The 27,657-nt window shown below is 39.6% G+C and overlaps 1 protein-coding gene across 6 annotated transcripts in view; it reads right to left on the reverse strand.

Moving 5' to 3' along the window:
• rai14.L (retinoic acid induced 14 L homeolog) overlaps nucleotides 1-27,657 on the reverse strand; it is a 102,793-nt gene that overhangs the window by 68,330 nt on the left and 6,806 nt on the right. For all 6 annotated transcript variants that reach the window (XM_041569682.1, XM_041569677.1, XM_041569673.1 and 3 more), the window contains exon 2: nucleotides 10,356-10,435. Coding sequence is in view for 2 of the 6 variants with exons in the window: in XM_018266493.2 (XP_018121982.1) it covers nucleotides 10,356-10,391 (36 nt within the window). In the remaining 4 variants the exon portion in view is untranslated. The remainder of the gene's footprint in view (nucleotides 1-10,355; nucleotides 10,436-27,657) is intronic.

The raw sequence follows: 27,657 nt of genomic DNA on the forward strand, positions 1-27,657 counted from the left end.
TGCTTGGCTAGGTCGCCAAATAAATCAAAATTAATCTTCCCTCCGACATGCCCACCTTGGGTGGGTGATATCGTGGCCAAACAACCCCTTTACCATGAAGGATATACAAAAAGTCGGAGTAAGGACCGCATTAATGAGCCAATTTGGTCCTCAATCCGACAGAAAGGGGACATTCAAGATCTGGACGATTTTTGACCAGATATCAATCAGGGAGGCCTGTCAAAAGCCCCATAAACGTGCACATAAGCTTCAAATCGGTCTAAAGGAACCAAATCGGCAGCTTAAATCTGCCCGTGTATGGCCACCTTAAGGCAAACACAACCCTGTAGCAGTGTAGATGTTCCTCCAAATGTCCCCCGTAGCTCCCCATCTTCTTCTCTGTTGATCCTTTAGGCTTCCTAATATAAATATATGACATTATATAAAAGTTAAGGCTGATTTGTAATTAATTCATTACATGGCAGCTCAGAAACCATTTGTCGTTAGAATGTAATAAGCCCTATAGCACCAGCTATGACGGACACACCTCATTGTCTGGTTGATGATTTGCGACAATCCCTAGGGTGGCCATACAAGTAGAGATCCGGCCTAGGGCCCAACGATCATAATGCATGCAATACGGGCGGTCGGATCGCGGGACCACATCAACAAACAGATGCGGCCGCAATCCGACAGGATTTTTAACCCTGCCCGATCAACATCTGCCTAACTTTCGGCCAGATATCGATCGGGGAAGCCCGTCGGAGGGCCCCCCACATGGGCCAATAAACTGCCGACTCGGTCTGTCGGCAGCTTTTATCGGCCCCTGTATGGGGACCTTAAGCTTAGCTGTATGGGGACCTTAAGCTTAGCTTCTCAACAGCAATCCAGAGTAAACTGAGCATTTGCAGTGCCACTGACACTCCTAACAATGTCCAAGATGGGGAGCTCCTGTACACAACATTGAAGCGTAGATTATTACTGTTATAGAGATGCTGAACCTTTAGCCTGCTGCAGTAAGTTAAATATATAACCTACAACATTTCTAGTTATATTTGTTTTTAGAGTTTAGTTCTCCTTTAATTATTATTATTTGTAAATTCATTTGCTATTCAAAGCAGTATCTGTCTGGCTGTTTACTTCTGGTTCTGTAGTAGAATCCAGAAAATTGACTTCTGCACCATTGTTTCAAAGTCAGAGCAACACTATATAGAATATATTTTCCCATCTAATACCCATAGCCATCCACACACATAAATCACAAGAACTAAGGGGGCTTTCAGGCAATGGTTTTACATTGATATTTGTGGATTTCCCAGCATCCTCTACCTCTGCAGGATGATTTCCTTTGAAAAGCAATTAATTTCCTTTTCACATTTATACAATTCCCGTGGATTTCTTTAACCCCCTCGCTGCTTTAGTGAATTGTATTTTGCCAACTCAAAAAGCATGTCTCAGGCCTTTATTCCAAGCTGTTTCTCTTTAAGAGCTGCTCTGCATCACTCTAGAGACGGGGTCACAGACTGGGGCATTTCCCGTCTGAGGAGGTGCTGCATGTGGTTCAGCAGACATAAGTCCTCTGGCCAAAATGTGACTGGATTCAGAAAGGGGTCATTGTGATTATGACATATGGGAGAATCACATTCTTCCTTTCTTGTTTGATTTAATCACTGGGGATTACAAGTGTATATACACTGACAAATGAAGGATGAGTTTCGGCTGGGAGCAGTGCTCCTATAGCAAGGGAAGAAGGATTAGGAAGCAGATTATACAGACAGGGCCGGGAGGCATGAGTTTGATTCCAACATCAGTCTGCTGTAGCCTTAGTAAAATCATTTAAATCCCTGTGCCACAAATAAGACTGTAATCTGTACAGGACAGACTATGTCTATGTAAAAAAATAAATATGATATCCCCTGTCATGTAAAAGCAATTAAACAAGTCTTATTGCCAAGGCAGCAGAATTACCAGGGATAGGGCTGAGGCAAACTTGCAATCCGCAGGAATATAATCTCCCTGAGCCCAGTAATTAAAGTTGTAGTTCACAGTTCTATTAACTTTTAGTATGATGGAGTTAAATCCTGAGGCAAACTGCAACTGGGCTTCATTTTTTTATCTTTGCTGTTTTTTTAATTATTTAGTGTTTTGTTCGGCAGCTGTCCACTTTGGAGTTGCAGCTATCCAGTTGCTAGGGTCCAAATTACCCTAGCCAATAATCCAAGTTACCCTAGCATAAGAATCAAAGCGGCCTGAATACAAAGATAAGCAATAAAAAGTAATAATAACAATTACATTTTAGCTTCACAAAGAAATTTTGACTACCGGGGTCGGTGACCCCCGCCAGTGAAAGCTGGAAAGAGGTAGAACAGGAAGGCAAAAATAAAACCTGTATCAAATAAAATATGAAAACCAATTAAGATGTTAAAGCTAGCCATACATATGGTGCAAACGAGCGGATCTCTCCCCGATATGCCCAACTTCTGATCCGATCACCCTAGGGCCCAGAAAACGGGCGATCGGATTGAGGAACGAAACAACGAACTGATTCTGTCCTCTATCTGACGGGACTTAACCTGTTGGCAGCTTTCATAAGACTATGAATGGGGGCCTTAACATTGGGCCATTCTGTAAAATACTAGAAGTAAACTTAACTGTCTCTTTAATCCAATAAAACTATTCTTGCACCAAGAGCTTACACGGTCTGTAATTCACACAGTCCACAAACACTTATGTCTATCCCTTAGCAATCTTGATGTGCATTTATTATGGCACCCCTATCATTTTTAAACCTGCACTTAATTTATTTCACTTGCATCTTGCAGTAATTTGGGGGTGAACTCATATTCTAAAGGTTGCATGCTTAAAGAATTCACATTTTTCCTGAACTAATAAGATCGCTCCCCTTAAACATGGCCAAGCAATCATCTGAATATCCAAAGCATATTTTATAATCATCATCTTTATCTGGTCTGCTAAGTGAAAAGTGGTATTATTGAATGGGTAACGTCTTCAGTAGTCACTAAATGACTGCCGCAACCTTATTGGCTGCTCCCAGATATATCCTACACCACTTTCTGTGCCTTGGTAACAATGCAGTTTGAATAATTTGGTGCTGAATCTTACAATGTACAAAAATATGGTACATATATATATGGTGTCTAATAAAAGGGCAGCCAAGTTTGGGAGTTTTACTTTGAAAGCAGCTAATAAGTTGCAGGTAAAACCTAGTCCCTTTGTAAAATGTATAATGAAGCAATAGAATTCTTAATGAATCAGATAAAATTGGCCAGATATGGAATGACTTGACGTAGTTGGCCATCTTAAATATATTGCAATATATGGACAAACAATCCCTGTTTTGTTTAAAGGGTAAGGCATTTTTCAGTAGCAGTATGCACAAAATGTCTCTGTCTTAAATATATTGATAATGGGTTGAGTGCAGAGGACTCTTGTATTTGACTATATGTATTTTGTGGTCACAGCCTCATTGCACCCCCAACCTAATGGTTTTAAAAAATAGTGGTGAGCACAACTTTCCCTTGTTTGGGGGAAATATATATATATAGTCAATTTGTAGCAACCACACTCAAATCCGGATACCTTCAGCTGAATTCGGGTGCAGGGTCCAAAGTATTGCATACAGGATTATTGAGAAGACCCGCACTCCATTTTGTGAAAAAATTCAAATGCCTTTTATTGTGTACATAAATCCGACGTTTCGGCCCCCAATTGGGGCCTTTTTCAAGGTCCCTAGCCTTTCTCACTCTCTCACTTTGAGAAAGGCTAGGGACCTAGCCAAAACGTTAGTTTTTTTCTGTTAAAATAAAAACCTTTTTTTCTCCATAAGTCCTGTGCTAGCTTCTTTTGAGCCAATATATATATATATATATATATATATTTTAATGATTTCCTTTTCTCTGTAATAAAACAGTACATTGTATTTGATAATTAATCCTTATTGGATGCAAAACCAGCCTATTTATTGTTTACATGATTTTCTAGTAGACTAGGTTTGAAGATCCAAAATACAGTAAGATCCATTATCTGGAAAACCTCAGGTCCCGAGCATTCTGGTTAATGGGCCCCATACCTGTATTATAAGTCACCTCTGAGTTCTATGACCTGTATTAAAACACTCTGCCTAAAGCCTCATACTTTAACATGTCTTGGAACTCCTCTGTCACTTATAATATCCCTATATTTCACAATAGGGGGTACATTATTCACTCTATAAACAATATCCTCCTCACATATACGGCTCACACAGACCATCAGTATGCAAGATGAAGCCTGAGGTCAAATGGGAGAACTTTATTTTGCTTGAGCAGAGATTTCTACATGATGACAGTATTCCTTGGATTCCAGGGTCAGTGACACACACACTAATGACAAAAAGGCCTAGTTATTGTCAAGCATACCATTTCTATTCGTCTTCCAGTTTGTAATACAAACCGCAGTCTGGTTGTTAAGGACAATAATCTTAGCTACCAGGCGGCAGTTTAAATGCCAAAGAACTGAATAATTTAACAAAATGGTAACTATTTTTAGTTGCTGTTAAACTTCCTCTACAAAGGGTTATAAACCCAAAAATAACATCTTGACTAATGAAAGAAATTGTAATTCTAGGCAGCTTTTCAATATACATTCATTACTAATTTTCAGCGGTTTTAAAGTTATTTGTACATGTCATTGCTATTGAAATCATTCTCTGTGTTGTCAATTTCTATTCTGTGAACTGCTGGTTCTGACATTTGAAAAAAAAAATGTAGTAGAAGCCAGATGGTTAAAAGAACTCAGAAGAAGCATGCAAGGCTCACTTCTGCTACATTGTTTCAAGAGACAGAAGGAGCAGTGCAGAAAGACGTACAATTTATTTAAATAGAAATGTTCAAACCACTATTATTCTGCAATGAATGTTTATGGGAGAGTTGACAGTTTCTTTCACTGGGCGAAATGTTGACTTTGGGTTTACATCCCCTTTAACGCATCAGTTTTTTTTGGAATTACAGCCTGATACTTTGCCTTCTGAGTTCTGTATCACAGGTAAAAAGCCATACACAGATATGGAAAAAGAATCAGTAAAACATGCAGTTGAACACAGACTCACAGGGAAATGCTCCCAAGAGCTCACTGAACTTTGACATAATTTTTATTGTTCAGAAAATTGGCAGCGGCATTCAGTACATTGTTATTTAATAGAATCTGATATTTTTCTGAGGTTTCTGTTTCTGGGGGCTGGAAATATGCCTAACCAAGGCATAATGAAAAAAAATCTGCCACGTTACACGAGTGTAGATGCAAAGAGAAGGAACAAAATATGGAAAATTGCATGTTTTTGAGAAGCTATTCAACCCAGCAGTGGTGGCACCTTGAAATAGACTTTGTGGGGGCTATTTATATTTATAAAGTAGGACTCTTCTTCGGGTGACTAATCTGCCCAAATTGCCTCCTGCAGGCTGGAATGTAAATCGCCGGCAGGATGGCAATCACATCGCTTGTCGCCCGAAGTTTCCTCGTGAGGGAACGTCAGAGGAAGTGCACCAATTGCCATGCCGCCTGCAATTTACACTCTAGCCCGTAGGAAACAGTTTGGGAGATTAGTCGCCCCGAAGAAGAGTAGATTTGTCGCTGGGCGACTAATCTTCCCGAATCTGAGCGTGTGTCTCTGTCCTTAATCTTCCATACTGCAGGCTACTAATCTCTACCAAATGTATTCCCGCGAATCGCCGGTGGGATGTCATACAATTGCTTCCATTTTTCTGAAGTTACCTGCAACTTCTGAAAATGAATCAACAGGTATGCCCGGAATATTTTCCCGCTGGCAAGAATGCGAATCACCGGAGGGAAGGCCTTACGGGGGAAATTAGTCATTTGCAGTAGTGAAGATTTGTCACCAGCACCCTAAAGGCCAAGTGGCTGTGCTCTGACAGGAATCTCACTAACAGGAAGTCAGAATATGAGTAATGGCTTCAGTCACAATCAAAGATTATATCACAGATAGAAAAGTGGCTCCTGGCTCTCATAGAACGACTGTGTATGGCAGTTCTGTCTCTCTCTGTCTCTTTTTGGACTGCTACTTAATTACAGGGCATAAAAGGATACGATTACGAATTTCTGACTGGACTTGGGAGACAAAAACATTCTGAGGATTTCCTGAAAAACATTTTGTTCAGCCGCCTGCCTGCCACTACAGGAATCTTTACACATGTCAAAGCCCGCACTGAACAGGGAAATTCCAGCCATTGGGAATGGGCAGTTAAATCAGTTACTAAAGCAGTTTTTTTTAGTATTTCAATGCTACAACACTCATTTACAAGCAAAACTGCTAAGTTGCACCAGTGCCGGATCGTTTCAATTCATACGGTAACTAAAATGTTGTAGTAGTAGACTGGTTGCTTTCAGTATTTGTACTGGTCTAAATGAACTCTTATGTTCATAGATTACCCCAGAGATTTAAATTTACTTTTAAAACGTTAAAGGCAGAGACACACATGGAGATTCGGGGAGATTTAGACGCCCGGCGACAAATTGCCTCATTTTCGGGCGACTAATCTCCATGAACTGCCTTCCCACCAGCTAGAATCTAATTAGCCAGCGGGATGGCACTAGAAACTCTTCGTTTTCTGAAGTTGCCTCACGAGGAAACTTCGGGCGACTTTGGAAAACAAAGCCTACAAAATCATGCACCTCTTGCACAGCCTTTACTAACACCTAAAATCCCAAATTTCTGGTTTCCTCATGACTAAAATAGTGAGGCACATTAATCCATATTTAGTTTGTTGCCCAGTCGACACCGAAACAACCACCATATTCCTAATCCTGTCTACCCTGTGCCACTAAATTCCTCAGCCACAGCAGGTGGAATAAAGGACTGTTTATATCTAGGCCCTGTTTACTGCCTTAAGGTTCAAGAAAACAAAGGTGCAAACACTGTGGGGTTTATTTACTAAAACTCGACTTTTTCTCATAATTTCGGTTTTACCTTATTGATTCATAAAACAACTTGAAAAATTTGGTTTTGATAAAATCCTGAAAAAAACTCGAATTGTACGAATTTTTCGGATATGACTCCCAAATTGCTTGATTTTTTCGAGTTATCACCGGAAAAACACAGAATTTTTTCGGATTATTGTACAAAACCGAGCACAGACCACAATATCTTTAAATTGGAAATGGGACATCTGCCATTGACTTCTACAGGACCTCGACAGGTTTGAGATGGAGTATTTTCGAATTTTGACTTTTAGTTTTTTTCCTCTAAAAAATTAGTTTTCCCTTTTAAAAGCCAGACCAGAAAAATTTGAGCTTTAACAACCGAATGTGTGTAAAGCTGGCCATAGACTCAAAGAGCCGCTCGTTGGGGGCGACATTGCCAAACGAGCGTATCTTTCCCCGATATGCCACTAACGTATTGTCGAATGATTGGATTATGTACACCAAGGGGCTCCGACGGGTCGGTCGGGTAAAAATCAAACCTTCCCGATCTATATCGTAGCCAGTTATCGATCGGGAAGACCCGTCGAAACTGATAAGCTGTCAAATTGGTCTAAACGATCGATATTGGCAGCTTTATCTGCCCGTGTATGGCCACCTTAAGGCACAAACAAAGCATGCAAACCTAAACAAGCTTAAATTACATGGATATATACACATGTGATTTTAGCATGTTTAAGTTTGCATGCTTTGTTTGTGCCTAGTGTTACACCCCCCCCTAACAGTAAATGAGGCCCATTATGTTTATGTTGTGAACACTGTGGTTCTGCTTGCTATGCATTCTCCCTTTATCTTCCCTTTAACTATACAGAAAAGAGTGTAAATAGAAGACATCCTACTGTTCATATTTGAGGGAGGGTGTTGTTACCTGACAGGTTAGTTTCTCAAACAAACCAAGCAGCAATACAATAGAGAGAAACCTAGAGTTTTGGCATGAATACAATACTCAGAAACCTAGAAGACATCGAATTTTAAGCAAATTTATATTTAAATTAGAGTCATATGTGACAAGAAACTGCTACAACAATAACAATGACTTGTAATATTGTAATAGGACTGCTGTATTGACTAAAGTGTTTATTTAACGCTCCATCTAAACCTCATCTTTTTTTTATCTGCTGTACCATCTGTGCTATACTCACACACTACCTGATGTCTGGCTAGAGCAGGCCACCAGAGCCATAGGGGTATATTTATCAAAGAGTGAAGTTAATAGTGAAGTTCCGCCACTAGAGTGAAATTCCGCCACTCTCCATTCATTTCTATTAACTCCACCTATAGACTGCCATTAGTTACAGCAGGTAAGACTTGCTACTCTTTGTGATGGAGAAAGGTGAGGCCTATGAAGCACCTTCTGGCTTTCAGTATACTATATTAGTGCTTTGATTTGGGCTGTGTTTGACAAGAGTGACTGAATCTAAGCAGGATCTGGGCCAGTAGAAACACCCAAGTAAGTCCCCCAGACTCTACAGCAGTTGTTTTTTGGTACAGGCTGCATTTTGAAATGTCACCCCCAGCCTATAACATCAAGTTTCAGATATGAAAACATTGCTACATCAGTAATTCAGAAATAGTATGAAGCATATACAAATAACAGCAAACGTGTTCACCCCAAATGTAACCCTAAATAACCTTCTATTTGGTATTCCACAAATACCTAGACATTTTCTCAAGCTCTTTCCCTACCTGGCCTCTGGACCCTCAGTATAGAGACCAATGCACTGCACCTACACTAAATTTGATTTGTTTTTTTTTAGAGATTGAGCAAATTGTTGTACATTTTTACGCTCTCTAACATCTGTTGTTCTCATACGTTCTCTGTTTCTGAATAAAAAGGTAGCTGATGAAAAACACATTGATGCAGAAGAGCTGTAATTCATACACCCAGTGCTGTAATTCCATGGACAATACAGATACCTTCCGGTTTCTTTAAATACTGCAAATAATTCCATTTAGTTCCTTGACACATGGTTTTACTGCTGGAGCCTTTAGGCCCTTATATGTTCTGACTTTAAATACTAGTACAACACAAAGTGACTTTATACAAGCCAGCTTTGTGACACCGGCTTTATAAAGTTAATTTTACTTTATCTCAAGCAGAACACCACTTGATAAATAAGGTAATATACACAAGCATGGCAGAGATTAAAAAAGTGAAGTTGTGTCCATACGAACACCATACTGTAACATCAGCGGGCATATATGTTAAGGGTGTCCATAAACTGGTAGAACCTGAAATTTTGTTTTTTTTCTAACCTTCCTGGAAACATTGTGAAACTGTGATTCATTCTGAATCAGAATATTAGAAATGTTTATGTACAGTATATATATATTTGTATGCAATACAAGAGAATCAGTCCTTTTTTTAGCTCAGAATAGGGAAGCTCGTGACTTTACCAATGAATAAGAGGAAATCAGCCCTTGGTAACTACATATATTTTAAAAAATTGCTTTTCCACTTCATAAAAGTTCCAGCCAGACAAACAGGGAACTGTTTTAAAAGATTTTAATGATTTTCACCTGAGGCATCAAACTCCAGTGGTCAAAATGGCCCTATCTGCTTGTCATGGTTCCCATAATCATGTTTCTATGAACTAATCCACCTTGTCTGACATGGGCTGGAGGCTTCCTATGAATCTCGATGGAAAGCAGTGATAAGGCAGATAGGCTGATACCATTTGTAATTACTGCAACTTCAATAGGTGCTGAGGACGCTCTTCCATTTTCCATTGCATTTACTGTACACTGTTTAATTTACACGTTTAATGCATTAAATGGTGGAGGTTTCAATACCCATTGCTCTCAATAATGAATATGATACTATAATGAATATGATACAAATATGAAATATCTGCACTTGGATAAAATGGATGCAAGAACTGTTAAATTCTTCTATCTGTCAGTAAATGCTGACTACAAAACTGGCAGTATCCACAAAGTAACAGCTACAATGTTTTTAGGATCTGCCTAAGGGTGGTGGCACACGGGAGGCGATAAATCTTCGCTACTGCAGGCGACTAATCTCTCCGAAATGCTTGAAGTTTCCTTGTGAGGCAACTTCAGAAAACTGAAGCAACGCTAAGGGTAAGGCCAACCGAGGAGATTCGGGGAGATTTTGTCGCCTCGTCTTTCTTGCCTCACTGAGGCAACTTTGAGCGACTATTGAAAACGCATTGCCGCGTGTGCATTAGCGCAGGCGACTTTTCATTGCAATCTATGGGGAAAAACGCTGAGGCAGTTCGGGGAGATAGCCGCTCAAAAGACGAGGCGATTAGGGCGACATTCTTGCCGATTTATCTCAGGCGATTAAATCTCCCCTTGTGCCACCACCCTAGTAATGGAGACCATACTGGGCAGCACACACTGTCATACGACCAACTTACGTCACTTTTCCTGAACTTTGCTTTCAGACTCTTCATGTTTAGTCCATTCAAAACCTGCCGGCATCAGCGATTTTCAGTTCCTGTAATACAATAACAAAACATGGATGAGGAACTCTTCCCCAGTCATCCTATAGCAAACCAAAGCTATAGAAGAACCTTCAGCTGCTCTCTTTTTCTAATTTACATATCCCTTCTATGTGCCAGATGACTGACTGCTTGTAAAACTGTCCAAATACTCTGCCTTCAGTAGTCAGGGGAGGATAGGAGGTATTATTGAATTATAACAGAAAGAATGTAAATTGAGGTGTCGCAGTGGGACCTGGATTTTACTATTGAGTGTTGTTCTTAGATCTACCAGGGAGCTGTTATCTTGTGTAAGAGAGCTGCTATCTGGTTACCTTCCCATTGTTCTGTTGTTAGGCTGCTGGGGCAGGGGGTATTATATCACTCCAATTTGCAGTACAGCAGTAAAGAGTGACTGAAGTTTATCAGAGCACAAGTCCCATGACTGGGGGCAGTTGGGAAACTGACAATATGTCTAGCCCCATGTCAGATTTCAAAATTAAATATAAATACATCTGTTTGCTCTTTTGAAAATTGGATTTCAATTCAGAATTCTGCTGGAACAGCACTATTAACTGATGACTTTTGAAAAAACATGTTTTCCCATGACAGTATCCCTTTAAGGAGGTGCATAGCAATGGGTGGAGGGAACTAGCCTAAACACCAACCAAAGCTTAGATTTGGGAGAATTACTATCTTTGTGTCCTGGAGGTTTTTGGACCTAAAAAGGGGATTTAAACCAGTCTGGAATGATGTAGAGGGCCTAGTTTCCCAAACCATACACTAGCCATTAACATGGCAGACAAGCAATGCACCATTCCTAGACCTTGGGAGCATGGGGTGCAGGTAGGGAGTGTAGCAGGAAAGAAGTGCCTGGTATCTGCAGTCTTCCATTAATGGGCAAAGGCTCAAACAAAACAACATGTTAATAGCAGGGAATGTGATAAGGGTCCCTTATCCAGTCTATTTAGGACTTTGTTATACTTGGCAGTACAACTCTCACTATATTTGTCATGTTTTTGGAGCAGGCTATGCGTGGCACAATTGCTTGTTTAGGATAACACTGTATTTGCACATTCACAGCACAGCAGGGTCATTAGAGTCCCGTCTGCAGAGTTCTATAAACGCTGGAGAAATTTCCTTCCTGCCAGGAGGACACAGAAATTTGGCCAACCATCAGCTCACTCTGACGTATATATTGATGTGTTTGGAACACAAGGGGGTGCCGTCCTTATTCCTGCCTTTAGAAGACCTTTCCGATTTACTGAGCTGAGGCAAACCTTTCCAAGTAAGAATATTCTGCGGCTTTTTATTCATGCAGTCAACTAGAACTGAGAGTTTGCTTTTGTTAAAGGGATCCTGTCATCGGAAAACATGTTTTTTTCAAAACGCATCAGTTAATAGTGCTACTCCAGCAGAATTCTGCACTGAAATCCATTTCTCAAAAGAGCAAACAGATTTTTTTATATTCAATTTTGAAATCTGACATGGGGCTAGACATTTTGTCAATTTCGCAGCTGCCCCCAGTCATGTGACTTGTGCCTGCACTTTAGGAGAGAAATGCTTTCTGGCAGGCTGACACGTTCAATGTAACTGAATGTGTCTCAGTGAGACATGGGTTTTTACTATTGAGTGTTGCTCTTAGATCTACCAGGCAGCTGTTATATTGTGTTAGGGAGCTGCTATCTGGTTACCTTCCCATTGTTCTTTTGTTTGGCTGCTGGGGGGAAAAAGCGAGGGGGGTGATATCACTCCAACTTGCAGTACAGCAGTAAAGAGTGATTGAAGTTTATCAGAGCACAAGTCACATGACTGGGGGCAGCTGGGAAATTGACAATATGTCTAGCCGCATGTCAGATTTCAAAGTTGAATATAAAAAAAATCAGTTTGCTCTTTTGAGAAATGGATTTCAGTGCAGAATTCGCTGGAGCAGCACTATTAACTGATTAATTTTGAATTTTTTTTTTCCCATGACAGTATCCCTTTAAATATTTCTATTTACATATTTTATAAACGAGTTGATTCCTCTGCCTTGCTACGTTTTCTGATTTCAGTCACTGTTCATTAAGTTCGAAAATCTGCTGTGATGCAAACAATTGGCTTCAGATAGGATCTCTGCTGCCTGTGGTCTGAATCCACTGTTTGAAGATAGCACGGGGAATGTAATAGGTTTCATTAGAGCAAAAAAAAAAAAAAAACCTTTACAAAGACCATCGCGAACGTAAGGAATCAAGATTTTTACTGTTTGCATCCTGGTTTTTTTTACCTATTTCAGACCTCAACAACCTTGCAAAGTTTGCATCAAAACTGTTTTGATGAACATGTGCAGTGTATGTTTTGCAATTGCAAAATGTTTTGTACAACAAATTATTTAACGAAACTCCAGAGCAGGTGTTAATGTTAACCTTTACTTAGCTATAGCGAGCGATGTAATATTCAGCAGAGGAATGATTTTACATTGCAATCAGTGCTAAACATTCTTAAAAATATGATTTCAAACATCACTTGTGATTTTAATTACATTCCCCCTCCCTAGAATCTCAGCCATAAATCAGGGCAGTACTGCTGCTTACAATGAGCAACATGGGTTTTAAAAATAACATTTAAAAAGCATGACAAAATGGTAACGTACGATTATGACTGACGGCGCAGTGATCAACGATTGGCTGATCGCCATGTCATTCACTTCAATGTCCTGTTTGGGTTTCCTAATGTAGAAATCCGGACAGGCACTTTTCACTGGGGCAAAAAACTGGGCTGTCCAGGTGAAATCCGGATAGGTGGCAACCTTACTGACAATATAACACTGCTGCTTACAAAATGCTCTTTTATAAAGAAGCTAAATCCTCAGCCATAAAGCATGACAAAACTACAGCTTTGCAATAGATAGGAAGAAAGGAGAACTAAACCCCAAGCATTTTTTAGCCCCAAGGTACAGTCTTCTTATCCCTTCCACAACCGTTAAAGGACAAGGAAAGTTAAACTAAAGAAGTAGCTAGAAATTTTGTACATGTTTTGTGCTTCTGTACCACCCCAAGACAACCACAGCCCTTTAGCAGTAAAGATCTGTGTCTCCAAAGATGCCCCAGTAGCTCCCCATCTTCTTTTCTGCTGATTCACTGCACATGCTCTGTGCTGCTGTCACTTACTGAGCTTAGGGACCCACTCACAATATACAGTACACATAGAATAGAAATGTCACAATATAAGGCTGATTAGTCATTAATACAGATAATTACTACATGGCAGCATAGAAACCAGTGCAATTAGCATCAGAATTTAATAATCAGCCCTGTAGTATCAGCTTATATTACAGGGGAAGCTCATTTTCTGCTGGATAATTAGTGACGAGCCCTAAGCTTAGCTTCTCAACAGCCAATCAGAGCCCACTGAGCATGTGAGTGTCACAGACACTTTCCAAGATGGTGACCCCCTGTGACAAGTTTGAAGTCCTGGATCATTGCTGCTATTGACAAGCTGAAACTTTAGGCTGGTGCAATAAGTTCAATATATAAAACATGGCAGTTTTAGGGTTTAGTTCTCCTTTAAACCCCCTTTAGCGTCAAACATATCTGATAACCCATACCGGCTCCCGAAATGTGGAGCTGAATTACAGTGCTAGCAGCTGACATTTTTGATTGTAAGCCTACCTGTTGTCCTGACCCTGTGCACATGCTCCTGATATATTTGGCTTCGTGGGGGGGGGAGAAACAATTGGTGAGATGAGGCTGTGTCCTAAAGCTAACAATTAAAGGGGATGTTCACCTTTGAGATAACTTTTAGTATGGTGTTGTAGAGAGTGATATTCTGAGATAATTTGCAATTGGTTTTCATTTTTATTATTTGTGGTTTTTGAGTTTTTTGGCTTTTTATTCAGTGGCTCTCCAGTTTACAATTTCAGCCATCTGGTTGCTAGGGTCCAAATGACCATGCACTGATTTGAATAAGAAACTGGACTATGAATAGGAGAGGCCTGAATTGAAATATAAGTAATAACAAGTAGTAATAATAACAACAAATGTGTAGCCTTAAAGAGCATTTGTTTTTGATGGGGTCATTGACCCCCATTTGAAAGCTAGAAAGAGTCAGAAGAAGAAGGCAAATAAAATTTTTTTTTAAAAAAATTAAAAACAATAAAAATGAGACGATAACAAATGGAAGGTATATTCTACTTATAAATATGCAAATGGGCCTGACGGGTCACAGGATGCGGTCCTGGATCAAAGAAAAAAATCAAACTTGCCTGATCGATATCTGGCAGATTTTTGGCCTGATATGGATCGATAACCCCACACACAAAGTATCCAGCATAGAACATTCCATCTGGCCCATCACTTGTTCTTTGTCCCCATTATGTTGCATAGCTGCAAATGTATGGCCACCATGTAATCAGAATTATATGGTAATATTTTTAACAACACTAAGGGGCAGATTTACATAGGGTCAAATATCGAGGGTTAATTAAACCTCGATATTCGACTGCCGAATGTAAATCCTTTGACTTCGAATATCGAAGTCGAAGGATTTACCGCAAATAGTTAGATCGAACAAAAAAACGTTAGATCGAACGATTAAATCCTTTGAATCGTTCGTTTCTAAGGATTTTAATCAATTGATAGAAACAATTTTTCTTCGACCTAAAAATTGTTACAAAGCCTATGGGGACCTTCCCCATAGGCTAACATGGCACCTCGGTAGGTTTTAGGTGGCGAACTAGGGGATCAAAGTTTTTTTTAAAGAGTCAGTACTTCGACTATCGAATGGTCGAATATTCGAACGATTTTTAGTTCGAATCGTTCCAGTCGAAGTCGTAGTCGAAGTTCGAAGTAGCCAATTCGATGGTCGAAGTAGCCAAAAAAATCATTCGAAATTCAAAGTTTTTTTTATTCTATTCCTTCACTCGAGCAAATGGGCCCCAAAGATGCACACAGGCAAATGAACACACCCAGTACACAAATCTGCTATTATATTTCCCTTTATTTTTCTTAAAATGACGTTTAATTCTACTTCATTTAGGATTATCTCAGCCATAAACAGTGGCTGTGAAAACAGCAAGCGAGAAGAACTCTGTTTTTATTAACGCTGAATGAGTTTCTTTAGCTCTTCTTGTCCCTGCCCCTCTGCTATGTTCTGCTTTCACTGAGTGAGGGTTATCTGTATCTTCTCTACATCTGTCTGCGGGATCTGCTCTTATAGGGGATCCCCACTTCTGCACAATGAAAGCAAATGTCATTCTAAGCAATACATTCATTAAAGATTTTCAGTGGATGTAAAGTTATTTCTAAATGTTATTGCAAAACAGTATCTGTCTGTCCCTTTCTTTTCTCTGGCTCTGACTCCTGAAACATTGAAGCAAAAAGTCACTTCTCCCCAGGCAAGATTTCATTAGATTTAAAGTTATTTTAACATGTAATTGCAAACCAGTATCTGTCTGTTCTTCAATGGATTTAAATGTATTTTTACTCTTAATTGCAAAGTAGTACAGGTATGGAAATCCGTTATCCAGAAAACCCATTATGCAGAAAGCTCAGAATTACGGGAAGGCATCTCCCATAGACTCCATTTCAATCAAATAATTCCAAAACTTTCAAAAAACTTTTTACGTTATTTATTTTTTCTCTGTAGTAATAAAACAGTACAGGTATAAGATTCATTATCGGAAACCCATTATCCCATAGTAGACTCCATTTTATTGAAATAATCCACATTTTTAAAAATGATTTCCTTTTTCTCTGTAATAATAAAACAGTAGCTTGTACTTGATCCCAACTAAGATATAATTAATCCTTATTGGAAGCAAAACCAGCCTATTGGATTTATTTAATGTTTATTTGATTTTCTAGTAGGCTTAAGGCATGAAGATCCAAATTACGCATAGATATGTTTATCCGGAAAGCCCCAGGTCCCAAGCATTCTGGATAACAGGTTCCATACTTGTACTTTGTACTCAATCTCAACTACCATATAATTTATTCTTACTGGAGGCAAAACAATGCTATTGGGTTTACTTTATACATTGAATAGATTTTTTAGTAGACTTATGATATGGAGATCCCAATTACGGAAAGATCCCTTATACGGAAAAAAACAGGCCCCCAAACATTCTGCATAACAGGTCCCATACCTGTGTCTATCTGTCCCTTTCTATTCTCTGGTTCTGACTCTTGAAAGATTGCAGCAAAAGTCAGCTCTCCCCAGGTGATATTTCAGTGGGTTTAAAGTTATTTTAACATATAGTTATTATTATTATATGTAATTGCAAAACAGTATATGTCTGTTCCTTTCTGATCGCTGATTCGGACTCCTGAAGTAAAGTGCAGGTGCTCCAGACATGAATGCTGGTTATATGAGTACCAAGAGGATTTTGCTCTTTTACACTTGCTTACTCATTTACACTAGGTAAATGACCTCCCTATACTTTTTACATAAAGTTCTTCCGCCCTTTAAAGGGGCTGGTTGTCTTTAAATTAACTTTTAGGGGGTTATTTACTAAATTCCGAATGCAAAAATCACGAATTTTTCAAACCCAGAGGATGGAAAAGTCAGAATCTGAAAATCCAGCATCTCAGACCTGTCGAGATTGCATATAAGTCAATGGGAGAAGTCCCAATGATTTTTTGATGTGCAATACCCCGAAGTTTTCAGGTGAAAATTCCGAAAAAAGCGGATGGTATAATCTGAAAAAACCATACAAATCTGATTTTTATTTCGCACAAAGCAAATTTTAGGGAAAATGTAATAACCGTAAAAACCCGAGTGGATTTGATCGGAGTTTGTAGCAGAAAATGTAGAGATAAATTCGGACTTTGATAAATAACCCCCATAGTATGATATAGAGAGTGATATTATGAGACACTTTGCAATTTCGGGCTTCATTCTTCACTAATTGTTGTTTTTAAGCTCTCCAGCTTGCAGTTTCAGCAATCTGGTTGCTAGGGCCCAAATTACCCTAGCAACCATGCATCGAATTGAATACGAGACTGGAATATGAAGATGAGTAATAAAAAGTAGCAATAACAATACATTTGTAGCCTTACAGAGCATTTGTTTTTAGATGGGGTCAGTGATCTTCATTTGAAAGCTGGAAAGAGTCAGAAGAAGAAGGCAAATAATTCAAAAACTATAAAAAATGAAGACCAGTAGAACAGTTACTTATAATTATCCATTCTATAATGTATTAAAAGTTAACTTAAAGGCGAATCACCCCTTTCAAGTATTATATACTATAATGTTATTATGACAGTGAGCCAGAGTGCGTGGCACTAAAGAATCCTTTGGCAGCAGCTACAGACTTGGGAGAAGAAATACCTGAGCTGCAGAGTTACATTCTCTACTTGAATCTTTTACAAGCTCCACTTCCTTTGAAAGCCTTGGGACAGACACATCTGTGGCATTGTTCCTCTGCACTCTGTTATTCTTGCTACATTGCTTTATTTTTATTATGCCACAGCAGACTGGAGTGGCACCCAACCGTGTCCAGAATTATCCTGCCATCTGATAATAGCTTTAAAGCACCACAGCAGGGATATAAATCAGCTCAAACAGGCAGAGCAGACTGCATAGATACAACCACACACGGGTTTATTAGGAAACAGTTATGTTCTTTGGGATGTACTTTTCCTTTATACACTATCCATTATCATTCCATTTAATGGGAACCATCGGACACTCTTCCCAATACAATCCCAACACATCAGGGGCAGTTTCCATTTCCAACACTGAACCCCCCACCCTTCATGTGCCTTCAGGCTAAAGCCAAGGCAAATGTAATATGAAATATATAGTGAATAAAGTAACCCATATTTTATATTATAAGGCTATTATAAGTCACAGAGGAGTTCCATGACCATATTAAAAGCACAAGGCCGAGTGTTTTTATACAGGTCATGGAACTCCGAGGTTACAACTAATATACTCATATTTTCCAACAAGGGGTACTTTATTTATTATGATACACAAGTTTTAGTGAGTCATGAGACAAAAATGACATCACTGCTCACCGTTTATAACTGATGACATCACTAGTCACCGTTTATATAGTGAATAATGTACCCCATACTGTAATTTATGAAGATATTATCAGTCACAGAGGAGTTACAGTATGTGACCATATAAAAGCACAAGATCCGTTATCTGGAAAACCCCAGGCCCGAGCATTCTGGATAAAAGGTCCCTTACCTGTATTATCATGGTCCCCTGGCTAGTGGAGTTTACAGTCTACAGTCCCTGTCACATATACCACAACATACTAGCGTCAAATCCTATATGTAATGCTTTATTGAATAAAATGTCCTTTAATGATAAACATAAATGGAAAGAATGTTGAGTGCCTTATCCCAAATTATTAAGTTTTTTTTTTTTTTTTTTTATTAAATTAAGTCAATTAATTTAACAATTCAGGAAATCGGAAAATACCGCAAAAGCAAACCAAAACAAAGCAGCCAAAGGACCAAAACACAGATTTTAGGGCAGAGACACACGGGAAGATTCGGGGAGATTTAGTCGCCCGGCGACTAATCGCCTCTTCTTCAGGCAACTAATCTCCCCGATGAATCACTGGCAGGATCGATTCGGTTTTCCGAAGTCGCCCGAAGTTTCCTTGTGAGGCAACTTCGGGTGATTTCAGAAAACGAAAGGATGGGCGAATTTTGACGCACGTCTTTTTTTTTTGACGCACTACGCCATACAAGTCTATGGGAGTAATTCGGCGAAACAAGGCGAAAAAATTCGCCCATCCCTAGAAGAGAGAGTTATCCTTATACAATTTGCAACTTGTTTTAAATTTTTATTATTTGTAGTTTCTTAGTTATTTAGCTTTTTATTCAGCAGCTCTCCTGGTTGCTAGGGATCAAAATACCCTAGCATCCATGCCTTCATTTGAATGAGAGACTGGAATATGAATAGGAGAGGCCTGGATATAAAGGTAAGTAATCAAAAATAGCGATATCATTAAGGGGCATATTTATCAAAGGTCTAAGTTAAAAAAACTTCGAACTTCGAATTCAAAAAGACCAATCGAATCGAGGTCAACGGTTTTTGGGGTCGAAGTGGCCCGAATTCGGCCTACTTCGAAACGTATGATTCGAAGTAGCGCAGCTCCGATCTACTACGATTCAAAGTTTTTTTTAACTTCGATCTCCCAAACTCCCCCAATTGCCTCCATAGTACAAGTCGAAGTTTTAAAGATCTTCAAATTCGAAGTTGGGCTACTCCCTAGTCGAAGTACCCAAAAATTACTTAGAAATTCTAAGTTTTTTTACTTCGACCTTTGATAAATCTGGCCCTTAATTTGCAGCCTTACAGGGCATTTATTTTTTTAAGTGGGGTCAGTGATTCCCTTTTGAAAGCTGGAAAGATTCAGAAGAAGAAGGGAAATATTTAAAAAAAAAACTATAGAAAATGAATCATGAAGAAAAACTGAAAAGTTGCTTAGAATTGGCCATTCTACAACATACTAACAGTTAACTTAAAGGTGAACCACCCCTTTAGGGTCAGGCCACACAGGGCGTTTTGGGGAGATTTGGTCGTCTGGCGACTAATCGCCTCGTTTTTGCGGCGACCAATCTCCCCAAACGCCTTCCCTGACTCTGCGCCGGCTACAATAAAAAAAACGCCGGTGCTAATCACATGCGCTGGTTCGTTTTCTGAAGTTGCACGAGAAAACTTCGGGCGACTTCGGAAAACGAATCACTGTGTGTGATTAGCGCCGGCGTTTTTTCATTTTAGCCGGCTTACCTTTAAAGGTTTATATAAAGACAAAAAAAAAAAATCCAAATTCTTATAACACCTGACTTATTTTGTATTCCATTGTTGCAACAGAAAACAGAAAAGGAGAAAAACCGGTTTACTCCCTAAAAACACTGCTCATCACTAGTTTATAGGAACAAAGAGTGAGAGCGGAAATGATAGACAGCTTATAAACGTTCTTTCGGAATTAACAGGATTTAGAAGGAAACACTTTCTCCAAGGAAATGGATAGGAGTGACAGGGTGCAGAGATTTATTTAAGGTGGGGCAGGGTCTAGTGAAGGGATTTACAGCGATAGTGACAGATATGATGCAATTACACAGACAAATTACAGCCCATGAAGGCAATTAAGGATTTTCTCACTCAGTGTAAAAGGCGCTCCCATAGATAACACGATCATTTAACAGGTTCTTTGCATGATAAATCCATATAATCGGAGTACTAAGGAACCTGTATCACTGCAATCTTGCTATACCGAGGTTAAATAACAAAAAAATCAATTTTCAGCTGTGGGTGAGGCCTTTGGGTACATCATTTAAAATTAGGTATTTATTTTATTAGTGTCCTCAAAAGCATGGTACATTATAATGCTTTAATAGATCAATAGAACTGTACAAATAGTACCCAGTCCCCATCTTTAAGGGTCAGGGCACACGCTCAGATTCGGGAACAAATCTCCTCTTCTTCGGGGCGACTAATCTCCCCGAACTGCCTCCCCGCCAGCTAAAATGTAAATCGCCGGCGGGATGGCACTCGGAATGCTTCGTTTTCCAAAGTCGCCCTGAAGAAGAGGAGATTTGTCGCCGGTGCGATTCTTTTTCCGAATTCGTTTTTTACAAATCGTGCAAGTGCCATCCTGCCGGAGATTTACATTTTAGCCGGCGGGAAGGCAGGGAGGCAGTTCGGGGAGATTAGTTGCCCCGAAGAAGAGGAGATTTGTTGCGACTTATCTCCCTGAATCTGCCTGTGTGCCCTGACCTTAATGGATTATCTATAATGTCCTAAGCCCCATAGAGCAGTTTAACTTTATATAATACACAAGTAAATGATATCCTTATAAACGGTGCTTAATGATGTCATCGGTTATATTCGAAGTTTCGTGATGTCATTTCGGTCATATGATTTCTCTCTCATTTAGAAGCATGTCTGGATGATTTCATAACCCAAACCAATTTGACTGCAAACTGCATTAGACTAATCAAGCCTAACTGATGACTAAAGGTTACTGTACAGCTTCAAATGACCACTTGACATCTTAAATGAAGCTCTTGGACAAGGGATGGTGGAAGAAAACCAAACCACACAGTTATCCAGCTGCCAAGGGTGTAGTTTGTGGGCAAAATCAGATAACTCCTTCAAGTCATCACTATGAATGTCAACTGGAGATGTCATAGAAAGCCAATGAACACATTGGTGTAGGGTTGCCACCTGTCCGGTTTTGACCAGGACAGCCTGGTATTTTGAAGGGCTGCCCGGGTCAAAACGTCCTGCCCAGTTTTCTAAATTAGGAAACCGGCCAGGATTAATTAACACGGCGATCGTCCAATCGGCAATTGCCGCATCATAGACCTGGCCCCAACGGCACAGCACGCCCCCGCTGCATAACAGCCCCACCCCCTCTGTATCACACCCCGCCCCCTCCCTGGTCTCCACTGAGCAAAAAGGTGGCAACCCTACATTGGTGGAAGATCATTGTTTCCATTAGGATACCAAACCCTAATTTGCATATGCTAATCAGTGAGGGGGGAAACAACTTTTTTTCTTCTATGTTTTGTGCCGAAAAGTCACATGATTTACTCGGATTCGGTTTGGCCAGGCACGAGGATTCTGCCGAATCCGAATCCTACTAAAAATGGCTGAATCCTGGCCAAATACCAAACCAATCCAGTGAAGCATGCTGTCCAATGAGAGTCTTCTGTGCATTGAGCCCAACACCAATGGCAGCTATAGATTTCTAGAGCTCTAATACTGGATTAACCGCTGCCGACGTACACACCAAAAATGATCCACTTGGAGGGCAAGGAGCCCCAAGGATAATCTCGTTTTATATTGCATTGGTAGCAATTAACATAGGAGTAATAAGAGTAACTTCGCAAAATTAAACTAGAATAGAAGGATTATCACCTGAAGAACTTACTCTCTAGATATAAAAGCATGAACAGCACTACAATAAAGGTTGACACTCACTGGCCGAATCAACCTACTGGCTGTCAATTCCCTTAAATAACAAAAAAAGTGATTTCTCTAAAAGTGCATTATACAAAATGTAAAATGTACTGTCCATTTCCAGACACACTGCTTGAAACATTTCTTTACTGTACTTTGTGTGGGGTAGGAGGTGATGACACACTGTTGTCGAAGTCGAAGGATTTACCGCAAATACTTCGACCGAACGATCAAAGGAAAAATCTTTGGATCGAACGATTAAATACTTCTAATCGAACGATTCGAAGGATTTTAATACATCGATCGAAGGATTTTCCTTCGATCAAAAATAGGTTAGAAAGCTTATGGGGAAGGTCCCCATAGGCTAACATTGGTGCTCGGTAGGTTTAAAGTGCCGAAGAAGGTAGTTAAAGTTTTTTTTAAAGAGACAGTACTTCATCTATCGAATGGTCGAATAGTCGAACGATTTTTAGTTCGAATCGCTCGATTCGAAGTCAAAGGTCGAAGTAGCCTATTTTATGGTCGAAGTACCCGAAAAAAATATACGTTTTTTTACTTCGCTTCACTTGAGCTTAGTAAATGTGTCCCCATAGGCTGCGGGAAGCAATACAACATACTGCTAGATGCAATAAGTTGCCACTTAAGCAGAACATGTTCCTAAAGGTATATCTAATGACACAAAGCAACCCAACATCTAATAGAACTGTGGCTCCCAGAAACCACCATCAAAAAATAACATTTTAATTCCCAAAAATTAAAATTACACTGTGACTCCCAGCAAAACCCAGCATAAAACAGCTTTGTGACTGCCAACAACCTCCAGTTTAAAATTATAATATGGACTCCAGCAAATGGCAGCACAGAACCACACTGTGACCCCCAGCATAAGTCAGTACTATGAATGCCAACATATCCCAGCATAACATAGCACTGTGAACTCAGCAACCCTCAGTTTAGAATGGCACTATAGCTTCCAGCCAACAACAAAATGGCACTGTGATCCCCAGCGGCCTCAAGGATAGCATTGTTACTCCCACTATAAAATGACTATGAGACCCAAGGACACCTGTTTAGGACAGCACTATGACCTCCAGAATGAAATATATATCCCAGAATGAACTATATGTCCCAGACACCCCAGTATAGCAATGTTGTTTGGGGTCAGGGAACAGTTTAGCTCAGATTTACCCAACAAAAACCACTAGAGGGGGTCATACAAAGAACTGTGCTACTGCTAGGTGTTACTGGGGGGAAATTCTTTTAAGAACAAATGGAATTTTTGATTATATCTTTCTTTATGATATATAATAAAATTTATCCGTTATCAAACTTTCTTTCCTTTTATTAGAACAAGATGGTGCACTTAAAGTCAACATTCCTATTGCACACAACTGTACATTTATTAAATCAATTTCTGGCAGTCAAAGACCTTAAAATACATAATTACTCAGAATAAAATTACTCGCGTTTTTCGTTAAGGAGCCCTGTGTATAATACATGATCTGTTTCTAATAAAAAAAAGATCAGCCGAGGCACAAATAATATATTATAGCAGAGCACACCCTAGATAGACATTTAATAACTGCAAGCCCAGGGTGGGGACTCAGGCAGAGTTTACCCAACTTGACTCATCAGCCTTTTAATGGGGTAGGAATCCTCTTTGGTTCTATAGCTTGTAAAAACAGAAAGAACACTTAACAACATTTGGCTATTAAATAAGCCATCAAGTGGGAGTGGGCAGGGAGGTTACCTAAGGGCAAGATTGTAGCCTGCTCAAAACCTCTTAAGCTGTGACTACATGGGCTAACACAGGCCACTGACTGGTCATTTGGACCATGTATGGTACCATAACTACAAGCTTCCAGATAAATATTTCATCAGGGATCAGCCAGTTATCAATTAAACTGCTTTATTCCACCCTGAAGCTGAACATTCTTCTAGAATATGGTTTTGAAGAAACACAACATTCTTCTCTAAGATTAAGCATGCTTCTGGAACACGGCATTCTTTTGCATAAGCTTTCTTATGGAACATGGTGGTTCTATCTAGTCTGAGTAGTCTTCCCTAACATTCTTCTCTGAAATAAAGCACTGCTCAAGAACACAACATTACTCTCCAAGCATGAGTATTCTTATGGAACATGGTAACCTTTTTTAGACTGAGCATTCTTCTGAAACATGAACTTCTTCTGATGAAGCATTGTTCAAGAAACAACATTATTCTTCAAGCATGAGTACTCATATGGAAAATGGTAAACCTATCTACATTGAGCATTCTTCTGAAACATGACATTCTTCTCAGAGATGAAACACTGTTTGGGGACATGGCATTCTTCTCCATTGTTCTACAGAAACACAACATTGTTCCATATGGCTGAGAATTTCTCTGGAACAGAACATTTCTATTCAAGACTGAGCATTTATCAGAAACACAGCATTACTATCTAAGACTGTGCATGCCTCTGGAGCATGGCATTCTTCTACAAGCATGATCATTCTTATGAACATGGCGGCCGTATCTAAGCTGAGCATTCTTCTGAAACATGGAATTCTTCTCTGAGATAAAGCATTGCTCAAGAACACAACATTATTCTCCAAGCATGAATATTCTTATGGAAAATGGTAACCCTCTCTAGACTAAGCATTCTTCTGAAACATGGTATTCATTGCCAGGGACTTGGCATTCTTCTCCAATACTGACAGTTCTTTAGAAACAAAGCATTGCTCCATATGGCTGAGAATTCCCTTGGAACATAACATTTCTATTCTAGAATAAGTAATCATCAGGAACACAGCACTCTTTTGTTAAACATTTTTCAGGAACAGTATTTTTTTTAAGACTAAGCATTCTTTAGAAACACAGCATTCCTTAGCAAAGGTGGCCAAACATGCACAGGTTGATGAACATCTTTCATAGTTCTTGGCATAAGGCTGGGCCATTTGCAAATATATGGAAAGCAGAATCATAATCTCCTATTTTCATCTCACATCCATGTGGTTGGCCAAAGTGCACCACATCCTGCCCATCAGTCAGATAAACCTCAGTTCAGCCTGTGTATGGCCACCTTAAGTTTGAGCAACCTTTGGGACAATGCATTCCACAAAAACAAAGCCTTCTCCGCTGAGACTATTCTGTAACAGAACATTCTTCTGAAAAGCAGCACTGGCCTTTGCCAGAAGAGCATTTTATAAAACAGAGTATTACTCTCTGGTACTGAAACACAGCATTCTTCTCTAGACAAGCAAGTCAGAACTGATCCATACCAGTCAAACCCTGAGACTTCCCAGGTTTAGGAAACACAGAAAAGTAAAATCTGCAGCCTTGATATAACTCCACAGCTTGTGACCTTTCTGCCAGTCTCTAAACAAACAATGCGATAAAAGTTCAAGATTTAGAGCAATGTTTTTAAAGCAAACAGAAAGCAACGGCAGGCACCACGGTTATGAAATGTATGGCCAAAGTCTCAAAAAGTGACACCTTTGAAAACATACGATAAGCCCCACCAAGCTCTGCTATGTCAGATAACAATTTCACTCCACTGTGGAATTTAATGTATAGATTTTTTTTTAACAAGCATGTCTAGCACTAAACTCAGACATGTAATGGTTTAACCTACAGCAAGGTCACTTGTACCATAAAGATAATGTTACAGAATTTCTTGGCTTGCAGTCATGGCTTGACTTTGCACTCTTAACCATTTGTAGACTGTGTACTTTGCAAAACGCCCAAGAACGTCAAAGCTTTATATAAAATTGCTCAATATGAATTCGGTGTTAGATTTCAGTTACTATTTGTGCCACTGGCCGTAGTACAAGGCAATATGACTGCCGCCCCACCCTGGCTGCCAGCCTTTTTATGGTTTTACTAAGCTGGCTGGAGCTCATTTACAAAGTAGAAAACTTTTAGGGCTATATAATTAAAGGTTCTCAGTGTAATTACGTTAGGAACCTTCAGGAGAATGAGTAAAGGCCCCCATACACGGGGCGATAAAAGCTGCAGACAGACCGAGTCGGCAGCCTTTTGGCCCGTGTGTGGAGTCATCCGACGGGTGTCCCTGATCGATATCTAGCCGAAAGTTTGCGGCCGCATCTGTTCGCAACTAACTGTAACTAAAAGGCCTGTGTCACCTGATGCAGCAAACTTGTGCCTAAAGTATTGCTGGAAGTCATGACATTCTAGCATAAGAGATTTTCAGCACAACTGCATCTGATTCACATAAAAGCGCATGTGCAATTGCATGAGCCACATCACTACCTTGTGGGCGCTATTAAAGAATTAGGCACAGACGTCAGATGCACTGTGACGACATTTTGGCACCCAAGATTTTTGGTACAACTGCAATTCATAATTGTGTGAGGCACATCACATCACACTAGAATTGTGGGTATAAAAAAACTATATTGTGGGAAAAAACATGGCCCACGATTGTACTTTGCACACTGTACTTGCACTCGAAATTAAGCCCTAAAATGTCACTTTCAATGGAGTGGCTTTCCAACTTTGCAAGTTCGCGATGGTGGAACACTGATTAATTCTGAAACGACATGTGTATTTCACAACCTAAAGTTTCTCCATCCTACTTTCCCTTGTCTTTCATTTGATTTGAAAAAAATTAACAAAGTAAAATGTCAGAAATGAAGACTTTTCTCACTACTTCTAAATTCGGCAAGGATTTGGATTGTTGAATTAGATAACAAATGCCTAAGTCTTGTATGCTGCCTATATAGATATAAATATCAATGCATTATGCTTCATAATAAAGTAATATCAAAAGAAAAGAAAAACGAGCAAATGATAGGATAGATGGTATCGCAATGACCATTCCATAATTTAGTTAGAACTAAGAAAGCCGCTGAGTTATTTCAGAAGTTTCCAGGAAAATCTCTGATCCGGAGGATGAATGAAAGCAGGTTATGGCTAGTCATGTGCATAACACACACGAGTCTATAGGCAGAAAACTCGAGATACACAATTTTTGTCATTGCTAAAATTATATTTAACAGCCACAAATTGCCTCTATACCACTTACCTTCTTTTACTCAAAACAATCTTCAAAATGTATTCCAGTATAATCTGCTTTTTATCCTAACCCTTTCCCAGGCCCCCTGTAGGCTGGCAGAGTCCTTCAGACACCCAATCACCAGCTGCGAAAGTGATGCATTCTGGGACTTGAAGTCCCTCTGATTTGTATAGTGGGTGGTGCAAAGATTCTCTGGAAAGCAGAACAACTTCAAGTCCCAGAAACCATCACTCCATAATGGAACAAGGTGAGGGAGGGGTCACACGACACCAGTGATGTGCCGGTCGAGTTTTTCCCGATCTGCAC

The sequence above is a fragment of the Xenopus laevis genome, chromosome 1L (assembly GCF_017654675.1).
Source record: "Xenopus laevis strain J_2021 chromosome 1L, Xenopus_laevis_v10.1, whole genome shotgun sequence".
Taxonomy (NCBI): Eukaryota; Metazoa; Chordata; class Amphibia; order Anura; family Pipidae; genus Xenopus; species Xenopus laevis.